The sequence below is a fragment of the Vidua chalybeata genome, chromosome 6 (assembly GCF_026979565.1).
Source record: "Vidua chalybeata isolate OUT-0048 chromosome 6, bVidCha1 merged haplotype, whole genome shotgun sequence".
NCBI classification, from domain to species: Eukaryota; Metazoa; Chordata; class Aves; order Passeriformes; family Viduidae; genus Vidua; species Vidua chalybeata.
Window position 1 is genome coordinate 36,463,209 of NC_071535.1, and position 15,002 is coordinate 36,478,210.

At 36.8% G+C, this 15,002-nt stretch overlaps 1 protein-coding gene across 1 annotated transcript in view; it reads left to right on the top strand.

The window, feature by feature from the left end:
• Positions 1-15,002, top strand: part of ZNF106 (zinc finger protein 106) — a 40,798-nt gene that overhangs the window by 2,734 nt on the left and 23,062 nt on the right. Inside the window, exons 2-6 of the mRNA XM_053945803.1 lie at positions 4,084-4,124; positions 5,305-5,390; positions 6,699-6,760; positions 10,318-10,515; positions 12,682-14,757. Coding sequence (XP_053801778.1) covers positions 5,337-5,390; positions 6,699-6,760; positions 10,318-10,515; positions 12,682-14,757 — 2,390 coding nt within the window. The 5' untranslated portion in view covers positions 4,084-4,124; positions 5,305-5,336. The remainder of the gene's footprint in view (positions 1-4,083; positions 4,125-5,304; positions 5,391-6,698; positions 6,761-10,317; positions 10,516-12,681; positions 14,758-15,002) is intronic.

Genomic DNA, 15,002 nt, shown 5'->3' on the forward strand with positions numbered 1-15,002 from the left:
ATTTAATTGGGTTGTTTTTCCCACATCTTGTGGATCACTATGTTGCTTCTTAGTAAGACTTTGTCTTGGTCATTATGAATTGTGTTTGAGGCTGTAATAGTAGTAGGGATACACAGACAACTCCCTTCTCCTAAGGGTGCTTATAGGGGTGTTAGCTGAAGTACTACATCTGGTTTTGAACAATCCTTTTAAAGTGCTTTGGGCAGTTTGGAAAGGGGAATAGCTATTTTAATAAGTTCAGGAAATGTGATGTTTGAGGAGAACATCTGAAGAAAACAAAACTTGCATATACCTTAAACAAATAGGGAGTATGGGAGAAAACAGAAGCTTTCCAGGTATGTGGATTTTAGGTGTTCTAAGTGATAGCATACAGCAATAATGCTCTACAGTTCTTCATTCCAGCTTGGACAGAATATATTCCTGAATCTTCTGGTGTGTGAAAAGCTCTCATGAGAAAGATAGAAAGAAGGCATTTAGTTTCACTAGAGAGAAATGATCATCTTGATTTACAGCAAGGAAAACTTACTTTGTATATTAGAAAACTATTAGCATTGCTTATGTATAATTTGGTTATGGCTTAAAGTGTGTATGTTCTTCTGGTCTGTGCCTGTTCTGAAACTTACATGAAATAAAAACAGAAATCAGTGAAAACTCTGTGTTCCTGCCATGTGTTCTGTGCCTGTGTTAGTCTGTTTAAGATATTTCTCTGTGGTGCCCTTATCTCCTGCAGACTTTCCCTGTATGTTGTAAAAATCCTAGCCATACTTATAAGATAGCACTCAGTTTCTGCTAGATGTTTTCTAAGCCAGGTAGTGAAGTAAATTTTATTGCTTTTAACAGGAGCTTAAAGAACTTTGATCTGTGACTTCTTTCCTGGCTTGATGTCAAAACAGTTGAGCACTTGTCTGCCCAATTACAACATTTACTGTGTAGTGGTGCTGCTTCAGTGCTCAGGGGTCTAGACTACCCTTAGATTGTCACATGGATACAATTAAATCTTGGAAAGCATGGAGAAATTTACTTTAAAAGCTTTACTTCTGGTACAAGTATTTTAACTTCTGGAGTGTAATATAGTTTTCTCCTTTGCCCTGTGAAAATAAGAAACCAACTACAAAGCAGTTTGTACAGTGCCTGACAGTATGCTGGGGGAGCATCATGCTGTTAGTCATGACTTAACTTTAGTAAATCCTTAAGTTTTTGTTTGTTGCCTGGGTTAGGTTGCACAGATCAGCATCTCAGAAGGAAAGTTAGTGCCTCACACATATGCCCAGAAGGAGGGTTAAGGTAATTGGTAGAAGTTATGGTCTAGTGGGGATGCATGGTAAATTCATATGCTTGAGGGGCAATGAATCTTGGAAGGGAAGATAATCTGTGAACAATGGTGCTTTATTCCATGGAAAATTCTGCTGGAGGTGATGAAATTGGAGCACAGGGCTCTGTATTATTACTATTACTATTTTACAGTTCAGCTGATGTGTGTGCAATTGGTTGCTGCAGGAGAGAAGTCACTGAGGCACTAGGAATGACATCTCTGCAAGGAGCTGAGCATGTCGCTGCAGAACATTCTGCATGGTGAATTTGTAGCCTCCTGTTCTTCTCAAGTGTTGAGTTTCCACTGCTCTCTGTAGGGACATGCAGCATTTAGGCAGGCCTTTAGACCGGCCAGTGCTGCTGATCTCTTTGAAGCCTTCTGAGGATTTCTAGGCAGCTGGAATGCCAGGCTGCACACCCCACTCCATGGCACTTGTGGCTTTATATAGTCAGAGTGTTCAGCCACTAATCTGTAGCAGATTTAATCTTGATGTTCATTTTTAATGTATGTTATCTGTTAAGGTTGAATAACTGTGGACAAATGGCTGTTGTAGCAGGAAGTAGTCTAATGTCTAATTTTCTTTGTAGATTATTTTTATTTGTGAGAAGGATTCTCCAAAATCTCTGTAGCAGTCTTTCTTAATTTAATTAAAGCTCTGTGGTGTTTCTAAACTCTGTACAGGTGCAGACTATGGGCAAGTTGTGTTTATATCCCCTAGCTGTAAAACGCATCCCTTCCCTTTAAAACAAACAAATGAAAAATGACCCATTGAACAGTTACATTCTCTCAAAATAGGAAGTTGTTGTAATATTTGTTTCAAAGGCTTTACATTCTGCTCTTAACATGTGTTCTTCTTTTTATATGATGGTGGGGTCTTTTTGGCAAAACCTTATCTTTGCTTTCAGTTTGCTCATTTTTTAGACTAGCTCATCTTCCTACTCAAGTCCCATAAAAAGTAATTTTCTGTGTTATACAGCAAGTTGATGATTTCAAAAGCACAAGGTGTTAAAGCTGATAAAAGCTTGAAGGTTGTTTAAGTTTAAAGTATGTAGAGTTTTTTTAAGAATTCAAATGTGCCTGCATTTATCTAGAGAGAGCTCTGTTTCTGAAGTTTCTTCATGAAGAATGGAAGTTTTGAGATTAAGGAGACCAGTATATGATGAGATGAATAGCAGTGACTACATGGCTCAAAAGATGTCTGATTCTTGCTGATTTTGCATAGTGACTGAGGAAATACCTTTGATTTATCATGTTATTCAAAATACTTCGTAGAAGTTATTTTACAGTAAAATTGAAATACTTAATTAAAGTGATCCACAGTGTTTATAGGTTTAGTAGCATTTGGGAGAAAGCTAAGGGTGATGGGAAGTTGTTTATATCTGTGTAAGCCAGTAAGTCAAGAGGTGATCTGGAAATAGAATGTGTGTCTATGTTCTCCCAGTCCCTGTAACATCTACTGAATCTCTTCATTTCTGAGTCCAAGTCACTGAGGGCTTCTCTCTGTAGAGTTGAAAGTTTCCCTTTTCATAGTGACATCCAATAGCATTTGAATTCTATTAGTATTTTTAGTACTCTGTCATAAGTAATGCCCAGCTGATTGGGCAGTTTGCCGAAAACTCTTCCTGTAATCGTGTATAGTTACTATATGTTTTAATTAGCCAAAACAGGTGTAATGGTAGCTCTGCTGGTGGAAGCGTTTTAATGTTCCGTGCTAACTGGCCTGCTTTTCCTGATTTAAGTCCCATGCTGCTTTCAGCCCAGTGCAGAACGGATTCTCTAAATACTTGGGTAATCTTGAATGAGATCTTGAGCACATGTAGGATATTACTCCGCTGAACTACAAAGTAGTGCCAGCGAAGAATGTTGGGGGTGTACAGAAAATTTTAATGCAAAAGGAAATGTCTGAAATTGGTGCAAGGATTAGCAGCCTCGCTTTCCATGAGTACTTCCATATTAATTGCATTAAACCAGCTGTACTATGTTGGATAGGCATCTAAACACTTGTCACTTGTGTATGATCATTAATAATCCCTTTAGGTCTGTTGCAGCTGCACAGATCTGTGTATAAACAGAATATTGATGATGTGCTACTATACTCACCTAATAACTCACTAGAGAATCAGGAGTCTGCAATATCTTATTTTCTGTCTCTACTCGTATTAGCTTAAGCTTTCCTTAACTGCTGTCTCAGTTTAAATATGTTTAAAAACAAGTTATGATCTTTATAAATGCTTTCAAAAGAACTTGTTCCAAAAGATAGTGTTTCTATATGCTGACCTTCCATGAAGGTAGGTGCTTTTGCATGGACATTACTGATACCATATAAATTTATATGCAGGCTGGCAAAGTTTCGGATAATCTTATACCTTTGTTGGGGCTTATGTGTCAAAATAAACAGCTGCTACTGATGGTTCATATATATCAGGTGCCCATGTGATGAAGCTAAAAACTGCATATTTAAACACTATCAGGTATCTCAGGGAGATCAAGAATGGTGATTAGGGAACATGACATGACTGAATCTCCTGTTGTGTTTTAAATGTGTTTGTTTTAGTATGATGATGTGGATTTTTTTTAGGGAGAAAACTCTTTCTCTGTTGTCTAATGTGAAAGTGCTATTGCAGCTCTCAGTTTCATCCCCTTTAGCCATGACAGATGCTGGTACCTTATGTGTAAATGGACATGCAAATCTGTAGGGAAAGAGTTACTTGTCAAAGAACTACGTTTTGGACTTAAAGGACTGTGGTTTTACTTCCTGATTTTTTTTACAGTTGGACAGAACAACTGAATATCAGAGCCGTTTTCACTCTAGGTAATGTGGGTTTGGTAAAAATCCTATTCCTGCCCTTTGCTCACAGCTTCTAGTCAGTACCAGATTTGGAGATTTTGATGCTGCTGATAAAGAAGGTTGATATTGAATAACTTGAGTTAACATTGTAGCATCAGTAGTGGAGAAGAGTTCTTGAAGAAGGTTCTTACAGGTTAAGTTTGATGCTATTAGCTAAGTTAGCTCTGAAGTTGCCTAATGTAAGATAGCAAAACTTGAAAGGATTTGTATTTTTCTGTGTGGATACAAAAATGATGAATATTAGAAAAATACATTTGTTTCCAATTTGGAGTGAGGAACTGCCTCTGCCAAATCAATAAAAAATGACAATAATGCTCAATCATTATGCATTTGAGTGTATTTTAAGAGAAAGAAAAGTGTAAAGATTGTACCCTGTTAGTTAAACAGACATACCTGGTTTTGCATTATAACCTAGGCTGTAATTTCATTGCACTCCTTATGAGTTAAACATTAGGATAAAATACATATGGCATATTATTTCACCTGCTGCTGCTTTTGTTTGTTTTGCTTGCATATATGCAAGTCTTCAGTAGATTAGTGTTAAAATGCTGTCTAAATTGAGTATTTAAGTACATGGATATGTGTAGTTCTTGCCAAGACTAATGAGAAAAATACTGAATTTAAATCAATTCAGTTTTTATTTTATGGTGAGTAAATAGATCCACGGAACTTGAAGACTAGTGGTCTTTGATATCATAAATGGCCTCTGTTTCATTTTCCTAGGGCCTTAAATATCTTCCTTGAGCAGCCCTGTGTACTAAAATAAAGATCTGAGTTTGTCTTGCTTGGTTTTCCCAATTCCTTATCTCCCTGTCATCATCCTAGTTGAAAAGTGTTTTGTTAATCTGATTTGAGTAGCTGAGAGGATTCCTACAGATCTCTGTTGAATGAGTACCATGTCTTGGATGACAAGGAACAAAATGAAAGAAAGGGAAAGCTACTTTTTATTCTAGATGTTTTGGATGGCTGTTCAAAACTACTTCGTCTTTTTTTGAAGAGTATCGACTATGCATGAGAAGCATGTATTCTCTTAAGCTCAGCTAGTTTTCATGAACAGTAACTTTGCTTACTTTATTTAGTAAAATAGATTAATTAAACAAGTAATACTGAATGTTAGTTATTTTTAAATTGTTTTTGTTTGCAGGTATGGGATGAGATATTTCCAGAGTAATAAGCATGGTTCAGCAACGAAAATGTGCATTATGTCACATTGTGTACAACTCAAAAAAGGTAAATAGTTAATGTTTGACGTGTATCAGTAGATATTAGTATGAACTATGAATGAGAAATGCTTTCATTTTAAAATTGTACAAAGTACAATTTCCCTTTACCAGGAATATATTGCCCTATCTCGAATCAATATATTTGTATGTGCTTTGGAGTATCTTTCTTGAAGTGAGCTGTGCAGCATGCTTGATTCTGAATGTTAAAAATAGTGAGGTCTTTGAGGTTTTTTATATTATTTTATAAAGATACTAAAGTGAAAAGCAGTCACTTAATTTGGCTGTAAATTGTGATATGGGAAGAGTACTGTAATACACAATTTTATAGATTCCTTTTGGAAGGTCTGTGTTTCCATATAGAAGAACAAAATGGAATTGTGTAACACAGCATGTGTTTTCATTAATGTGTCAGTTTGGTGTCTGTCATTAATGTGTCAGTTTGGTGTGCTGTGTATTTATGCAAAGTCTGCATTGAAATGGAGAGTTTCATAATGGACCTTCATGTGTTGTTTAGCCACAGGGCATGTGGAGATATGGCAAATGTGCCAGCATTTTAATTCACACAACTCTTCAAGGTGGAAGATGTTCCTTTCCCTTTGCAGATAGGATTTCAAGGGCTAAAGTGCATAGTGATTAGTATCCGGTCTTTGAAGGTTTCTGAACACTTTAGGTCAAACATCAAAGGAAAGTTAAATCATCTGGACTGCTTCCTTTTGCTGAGTGATGAATGTTCTCTCTCTTCTGGCAGCTCCTTTTCAGTAGTAAATAATTATAACAATACTGCAGTTCGTGAATCAGGGCTGTTGTAAACAACAAACTGATATGTACATCTCAGTTTCTGAAGTGTCTAGCCAAGTAAAATAGTATATGATGATGAATTTACAGCTGTTTTATAATACAAATGCAGAGAAACTGCTCAGATTACACAGGGAAACTGTTTTAAGTACTGTGATTCTGAAGAGTTGTATTAATGAGACTATTAATTAAAATTATTTTCAACAGTGATTTGTCAAAAATCAGTCTAATAAACTTTGCTACATAGACTGTTTTATGACTTTCTCCTGAAATTCTGCTTCCATTGTGTTGAGTTTTAATGACTCAGGTGTGTTATTCTTGGGAAAGGTAGTCTAACTTCCTGCAGGTGTGCCTGCTTGTGCTTTCATTGTCACAGAAACAGGAATGGTAACTGCTACAGCCCTGCAGGAGTAGAGTACACCCTTGTGCAAGGCAGGAGAATTCACAAAAATGAGTTTTTTAGACATGATACACAGTTTTGTTTTGTTTTGACCTATTCTTTTTTTTCTACATGTTGAAGGAGATGGAAGAACACATGAGAAGCATGCTTCACCACAGAGAACTGGAAAACCTGAAGGGAAGGTATGAGAACAATCTTGCATCATTCCTTCCTGTGCCATTTTGTATGTCACTTTCTGGAAGGACTCCTGACCTATTTCCCATGCAAGCTGAATTGCACAGTTTATTTTTATGCTTCACTTTAGTAGCATGCCTTATTGTACAGCTGGCAATGAACATGTTTTCGTGATGTCAGAAACTCAGGAGGCCAACAATGTGGAAGAAAGCTCACCTGCATTGCTTTGACTGCAGTGAAATAAAGTTACTTCATTCTTGGCAGTTTCATGTTTGTGGGTTTTTGTTTTGCAAGCACTAGTTTTCTGCCTTTGTCAGAATTGGGAACAGTGGTATTTTTAAATTTTTGGGGGTTTTTGTAAGTTTTCAGAGATATAAAAACATTTGTTGCTCTTTTAAAGCACTGTGAGAATGGTATCTGCTTGAGTGATTGTCATTGGCCACTATGGTCCAATTGCTTGATTAGGAGACCTAACCATGCTGGATGGTGTTTCCTTTAAGGTTTCCTTGTTTTATTTGAAACATTTGGAAAGTAGAAGGGAGGAGTTAAGGGATATTCAAATATGATCCTAATAATAGGGAATTAGGTTGCAGCCAGAGTACACTTTAAAGTGATTTCTGGTGTATTCATTTTGAGGTAGCCACAGAGATCAGATACTGTCAAATACTTGAATATTTGATCTACAAATTATTTTTTAATCATCTTGCAGCAGAAACTTTAACAAATGACAAATCTGTTTTAAACACCTTTTAAAGGATTAAAAGTCATCCTCTTTCCGCTCTTTGAGGTGTGGGGCATTCATTTTGTCAAGGCATCTATCTTATACCTAGGGAAAAAAACCAGAATGCTCTCTGCACTAGAAAATGACTTTTGGCTTCTGGTCAGCTAACTTGTGGAGCACTTCTGTTCTGGACTGTCTTCTTCTGACAATGATTCTGAAATTTCACTTATTTTGACATCTTATTTCTGGAGTTCTACTTTTTTTTTTTTTTTTTTTGGTTTAGTTATGGCTCTGTAACACTAATTTCTAGAAGTTATATATTGTATCTGCAGTGGCTTGCAAATGATTGGACAATTTTTCATTTTCCATTTCCATAGGTCTGATGTTAAGTTAAATTTCTTTCATCATCATTACACTTTTTTATAACTAATGTAACTATCTGTCTTTATTACTCTTTCAGAAGAATGCACGGAAGATGCTTGTTCTCAAAATAATGAACTTAATTTTTCACTGTGCAGCAGCAGCCTTGTTCTCTCTCTTGTGCCCCTTCTTCTTCCTCCCATTTAAATTTAATTAGAAGTTTCTTAGGAGTCTTTTACAACCATGTACTTCAAGAAGAAAATGTGAAGCACAAGCAACAGCCTCATGAGTGTGGTTGAATTGTATAACAGATGATAATACCATTAAAGTATGTGGAATATCAAAATACTGCTTAGTTGTTCATAAAGAAAAAAAAGTGTTGTCTTTTACTTTAGGCTCGTATAGATTAACAGCAGGTCAAAGAAGTCTTGTCTTTTCAGACTGTCAGTTGGTACAAGAACCACAGCTTTGTAATTAGTAACTCAAATTACTCAAGCAAGTGAGAAGTGATAGAAACAAGTTCTTTGTCCTCAGTCGAGCTGTTAACTCACTGGATTTGTCCAAAATAAATAAAAACTTTGCATTTAGTTAGTCAGTCTATAAATGAGGATGGTAAAAGTTTTATGAAATAATTGAAACATGGGTCTTATGAAGGATGTGGATTGTTCTTTAAAACCTAATTACTACCACATTAGACCCACTGGGGTGTGCTTCTCATTGAGAGTCCTTAGGAGTGAAGTGGAACATTATGTAAAAAGAACATCTTTTTCAGTGAAAAGCCAACTTTCTATTTACAGTTTGCCTTGTGTGATGACCCAAGTTAAAAATAAGTCTTATTAGCTATGCACAGCTGTGCTGTTTATGAGTGTGAAGAGGATTCTTCCAACAACATTAGTAAAATATGCTGTTTTGGTTACCTTTATTGCATTAATAATAGAGCCCTAAGTACAATATATAGGATATGGGCTTTGAATATTTATTAGCAAGTGTGAAGTGTATGAAATTAAGTACACTTAGTTCTCGAAAATACAGGCTAAATTTGAAAGCTACTGAAACCATAAATGAAATTTATCTTAATATTTAATCTGAAATCAATTAGGCTGCAACATACAGAATAATTAAACATAAAAATTCTGATTTTTAATACTTAAGCTGTTTAAAATAAAGCCGTCTCTAGGTGTGTCTGAATGACTGCATTGATTAAATATCTCAACTATGTTAGCAGGAAAAACCGCTGATATCCAGATAAATAAAACATAGCTGCTGACACTTGATTAACCACTCTGATGAGAATGTTGCCTTAATACCTTGAGTGAATGAACATATTTTGATCTTTCTCTCATTTTTTTTAACTGTTCACTAAAAAGACAAGGATGAATTTTTGTCTTTTTCCTTTATGGATCCCATTTTCTTGACACTAGTCATGAACTGTGTGTTGTATTGTAATGCTTCTGTTCTAAGACCTTTGTGTCAAGTGCTCCATGGGGATATACAGTCTACTTTTATGAATTAACTGGCAGAATTGAAAGAAGCACTGTGGAGGCAGTCAGCGAATCCTGTCTTGGTCCTGCTGAGTTATTTGCAGTGGACTATGCTCTAATTAATTTTTTTCTGCTTTTTTTTTTTAATCCGGTGAACATATTTTCCTTGTTTAGGAAGTTAATAATGTACTTCTTCAACACTGAATTGTTGGAAGGCTTTGTCAGAATAACAAATGTTGTGGTTTTAGAAATCTGAATTTATTAAAAAGAAAAAAAAATAAAGTCTTGTAGCCTTAATTCAGTAATATGAGTAAAGCCATTTGTCTGGTACAGCTGTCAACTTTCTCTAGCTGAAATTATTTCTATATTTTTTCAGATAAGTCCTCTAAAGTAGAAAGCAGACCTCATGCACACTTGAACCAAATAAAGTACAGTGAACTGAAGACACCCTCCCATCACTCACTGTGCTGTGGAGTCTTTGGATTCCAGGCAGCAGTCTCAGCTGTCCCAGTTTAGGTTATGTTGTATCAGGATTGGCTGTATCCATGTACTGCCTCCTCCCTTTTCTAAATTTCACTGGGGGGAAGGCTCAAGGCGAGGATTAAATGTAGAAGCTGTCACCACGCTTCCCCAGTGCAGCTGGCAGCATGGATGGACTCCAGAGCTCCTGCTAGCTCTGGAAGCCTTTCATTCTGCCTCCTCGCTCACTATGTTTCCTCTGAATAGATTTTGAGTACAACAATTCAAGAAGAATTCCTCCTCCCACTTAATGTAGCTTTATTACCAAGTCTTTTACCTCTTGATTGTTGGAAAAAAATCTTGTAAAAACTGACCATCAAAAAACAAAACCTTGGAAGAAAAAGCCAGAGAATTCAAATAAATATACTGAGCAAAGCCTAGTTGCTTTGAACTCAGACACATTCAGAGGAAACAAAGTAAGACCAGAGCTACCTGCCATGCCAGTTGGCAGAGTTGAAAGTCCACCCTCTGCCTCTCTTCCTAGGGATAGCAGCCATGAATGCCGGGTGTGCAGGGTGACGCTGGTGGGTTTGTCAGCATATGCCAAGCACATCTCCAGTCAGCTGCACAAAGACAACGTTAATGCCCATGACAGAAGAGAGGAAGAGAAAGAAAAGGCAGAAGAAGAAGACCTTGACAAAGAACTCATTCAACTAATCAAGCAAAAGAAGGAACGGAACCGGTGAGTTTTCCTTTCTCCACTTGGATCATAGAATTGCTTTTAATACAGTGAGGATGTACTCCTAAGGTTTAGGTGCTCACAAAATGTAAACTGCCTGTAGCTAGTGTAGTTGTGAGAGCAATCTAAGAGACCTGTGTGGATATCATTGTTTCAACCTGTAAACGTGACTCTGCTGAATGTCTTGTCCTGTTCCTCTACTACTAGTACGGAAATATAATAATTCTCCATTATGGGTAAAAACAATCTTGTGTTTTGAGAACCCTAATGTTTTTATTTTATTTTAATTTTTATTTTACTGTCCATTTATTAAGCCTTTTTAACTGAAGGCTTAATAAATGGACAGTAGTGCTAATATTGTTTATGGTGGAGGTTGTCTGTAGGAACCTGGCATTTAAGAAACTGCTGCTGAGCATGTTTTTTTATAAAATGAATTGGATTATTCTGTAAATGTCACACTGAAATCCCCTAGTCCTTGAATGAAATTTCTTACCTGTTGTATCTTGCTGCTTACCATTAGCTAAACGTAGTTCCAGTGGCTCACTGTGAAATAGAAGGCTGCAGAAAGTAATAAATATTTTTTATTTTACATGAAAGTCTGCACATATGCCTTACTTGTGTGATGTTCCAGTTGGGAATATATTATTTGAATCGATTTATGGCATGGTGATGGTACTAAAGTGGCATATAATTTTTAAAAGAAGCTCTTGCGTTCTGTGGCTAGAAATTTGAATCAGTGATTCCAGATGTTGAAATCTTTGGAGACTTAGGTTTTGGCATCATTCTGTCATACTAGTGTGTCCCTGCACTGTGCAATGGTAATATTTTCATACTGGTTAATGTAGGTAGCAATAATGTCACTTTCTGTTTTATGGAAAAGGAGTAATACTGTCAGTGCAGTGTTGTTCTGAGGCAACTAAAACTGTAGAAAATCTCTGTCTGCTGGGTTCTGGTTTGGAGAGGGGGAAAACCAGAAGGTACAAGGATTAAGTTACTAATTCAGCAAAATTATTTCCATTAGATCATAATCTAGTTGAGACAGCTCTTAGAAATTATTGTATCATTTAGATATTTTTTTTTGAATTCTTGTCTTAGAGCTCAGATTATTTTGCACAGTAGACTGTTTTCCAGTAGAGAGTAGTTATTAGTGAAACTTTTAGCAGAACTGGAATGTATCAAAAACATAAAGGGTGATACAATATAAATGTTCAGTTTACTCAAATCAATTGTTTTTGAGTAGTAGTGTGAAAGTTTACTGTCTTTCTTGTTCAGGGATCTATAATGGATGTATTTTTGTGACCAGTTCCCGGAAAATACTTTTAATGAAAACTCCTCATTTGGTAGGATAAGTATTTAGAATGTTTAGACTGCTGACCCTGGAATAGCTGTAGCTGTTAAAGGAGCATTTATCTTTAAATGTACATGTGATAGTTTGCCACGTGTTTGTGATAAGTTGCCAAGCACAAGTGCTATCCAAAGGGCAGTCGATAGTGCTGCTGGGAGGCTGATACAGACTCAGGACTGCATGCTGTGGACTGTTCCAGTTTCTTGATTAAAAGAAGACAAATTACTTTCGTATCTGAGGTGCATCTTCTGTGAATGTTTTACATCTGTGTTTTAACTTAACCTTTATAAATGGAGCCGTGATGTCAATTGTTCCCTCCAGTAAGGATAATAATGGGGTTTTCAGCCTAAGTTTCCTCTGTTTTCTATCAGTTCACTCTAGTTACACCAGCAGAAAAAATAATTATCTCACTATTGTGTTTTCTATCTATTAAGATAGATCAAATTACAAAGATTCTATAACATAAAGTAGCTTTAATTTTATTAGTTTATTATTAGTCCAATTGTAAATATAAAGGAATATTATCTTTCAAGTTAGAGAAAAGTATTTGAGAATCAGTCTATTGAATTGTCCCTGCACTAAATAATTTATTCTTGTGAGAGAAATTTTGAAATTATCACGTTTAAGTAAAGGTACAGTTTTGAAAGTCAAATATTACTGAAGCTTGAAAAGCAAAGCTGCTAAAAAAGTATCTGTTTCTTCTTATAATAAATAATTTTAAAAAATATTTTTTTCCCAGTGCAAATAAAATTCATGAAGCTTGTGGACTGTTGGATTTTAGTAGAATAGCATCAGAATTTAGGCTTTTCTCAATTTTTTTGTAGGCAAACTGAACCAAATTGTGCAAACCAAGAATTAGAATGTGATGATAGGAGATCACAAAGAAGGCGAGAAGAAAGAGCTGCTTACAAAGAAAGAGAAGCTTATGATCAGTCATCGTGGCATCATCATAATGCATCACAAAGGGACTGGAAATGGGAAAAGGATGATTATGTTAGTCCTAGACAAAGCAAATTTTCACACTCTCAGAGGAACCTTAATATAAACAGACATTCAGGTGGTGCAAGGGGGCGCTCTGGGTGGCACCAGAATGTTTCGGGAAACCATTCAAATCGACATAACTGTGGCTATTCTGGAAATGTTTGGCATCTAAGTGGGCGGAGAGGAGGAGCATCAAATTGGCATCATGGTGCCAGGGAAAGAAATTCTACTTGGCACTCAGAAGAAACAGGTCATTTTTCTAGCTGGAATTCCAAGAGTTATGGAGGAAACTGGAAACCAAGTACTCATGGTGCAAATGGCTGGAATTTTGGAAGCTCAGGAGATTCATATTCATCAGAGCCAAGTATATACAGTCAGGAACGGTGTGCATGGCAGCGGCCAGAGAAAGGCAATGTTCTGCCATATAGAAATAGAAAAAACAGGGGTGACCGTCTGGATTTTACTAGTGATGAGCTTGCTGCTGAGGGGGCATTGGATTTTAGTACATTGAAACAACCAGAAAGCAAAAATTCAAGAGCCAGTGGAAAAAGTGTTAGTCCTTCCAGAGATAAAACATATCGCTGGACTCCCTACCCATCCCAGAAAACTGCAGAGCAGCAACCATGGTCTGAAGATAATGTTTCGAAAACTTCTGATAAAATGGGTTCTGTACTTACACCTCTTACTGATTCACCAATGAAAGGAAAAACTTGTGAAGCCAATGTTAGCCTTTCAAAACTTAAAAACCATGAAGCGTCTTCCCCTTCTAATGGAACCTCAGATCACCTGGATTCTTGCAAGGTTATGAAAGACTCTTCCCGTGGTGAAAAGCCTGACAAAGATGGTGGCAGAAGTAATAGGATGCCATCACTGAAATCCCCTCTTCTGAATATCACAGATATGAAGTTATCCTTGATAAAGCAAGACACAAACAGTCTCTTAAAAAATGTCAGGCTTCTGTTATCCTCAACTAGTGGTGAAGAGCAGAATCATTTGAATGCAGTGAACTTGGAAACAAACAGTTTCTCCTCTTATTCATCAAAGCTGCACAGTGCTTGTGTTGGTAACTTACAAGACAACAAAGATGTGCTGGGTAGCAATCTTGGAGAGCCTATTAATAACTTAACTGAAGCAGAACAAAATCCCAAAGGTGTTCAGTCCAACCATTCCTTGCAAAATGCTCCTTTAAGCTCTTGCAAAGATACAAGTGACCAGAATAGGGAAGAAACTGGGAAAGCAGTGCCAAAGGAGTCCAGACTAGATTCATTAGATATGAGTGGTGATGATTTAATGGGAAGTGAGAAGTTAGAAGCAAAAGTTGAAAAGTTGGATTCTTCTTTACCCTGTGATATTCCTGAAGGTAAAAATACCACTTCTGAAAAGGAAGATAATAAAAAGCCATCTGCTTCAAGTATTGCTTCTGCTGAGCTAAAAGATTATACATTTCAGATAGAACCCAGAGTTTCTTCATCAAGCAGTCAGGACCGTTTGCATGTGGGCTTGAAAACCTCCCAGGACAGAGAAGGGAATGAAGAGTGTGTCAAGTCACGTGATCAATTTGAAATGGAAGGTTTTGAAAATCCTTCCGATAATGAGCTTCAAAAAGGAGGAAGCCAGTCAGTAGGCCTCCTTCTTCCAGATTTAAGCAAACTTGGCCTGCCTGCTTCTCTGCAAAGGGACTTGACACGGCATATCAGTCTGAAGAGCAAAGTCGGGACACATCTCCCAGAGCCCAATCTCAATAACGCACGTCGCATTCGGAATGTGAATTGCCTTCGGAGGAGTGAGACGGAGAAGGAGTCGGGGCTTAAACCTACCCTCAGGCAGATTCTTAGTGCTTCCCGGCGAAATGTTAACTGGGATCAGGTCATCCAGCAGGTAACCAAGAAGAAACAGGAACTTGGCAAAGGTTTACCAAGGTTGGTACCTTTCCGATCTAACCATGCCTCTCAGGGCATGCTGAAGGGAGGAGGGTTGTTTTTTCCCATATCTGAAATGAACTCCAAAATCCTATAATAATAATAATTAATATTAATTAATTAATTAAGCTTGCTATGCCATGATATTTTGCAGAGTTTTTGAAAATTATGCAAATTTTTTGAAAATAATGCAGAGATTTTATTGATTGATACTATGAACGAATGTCTGTCCATAGATAAGTAAA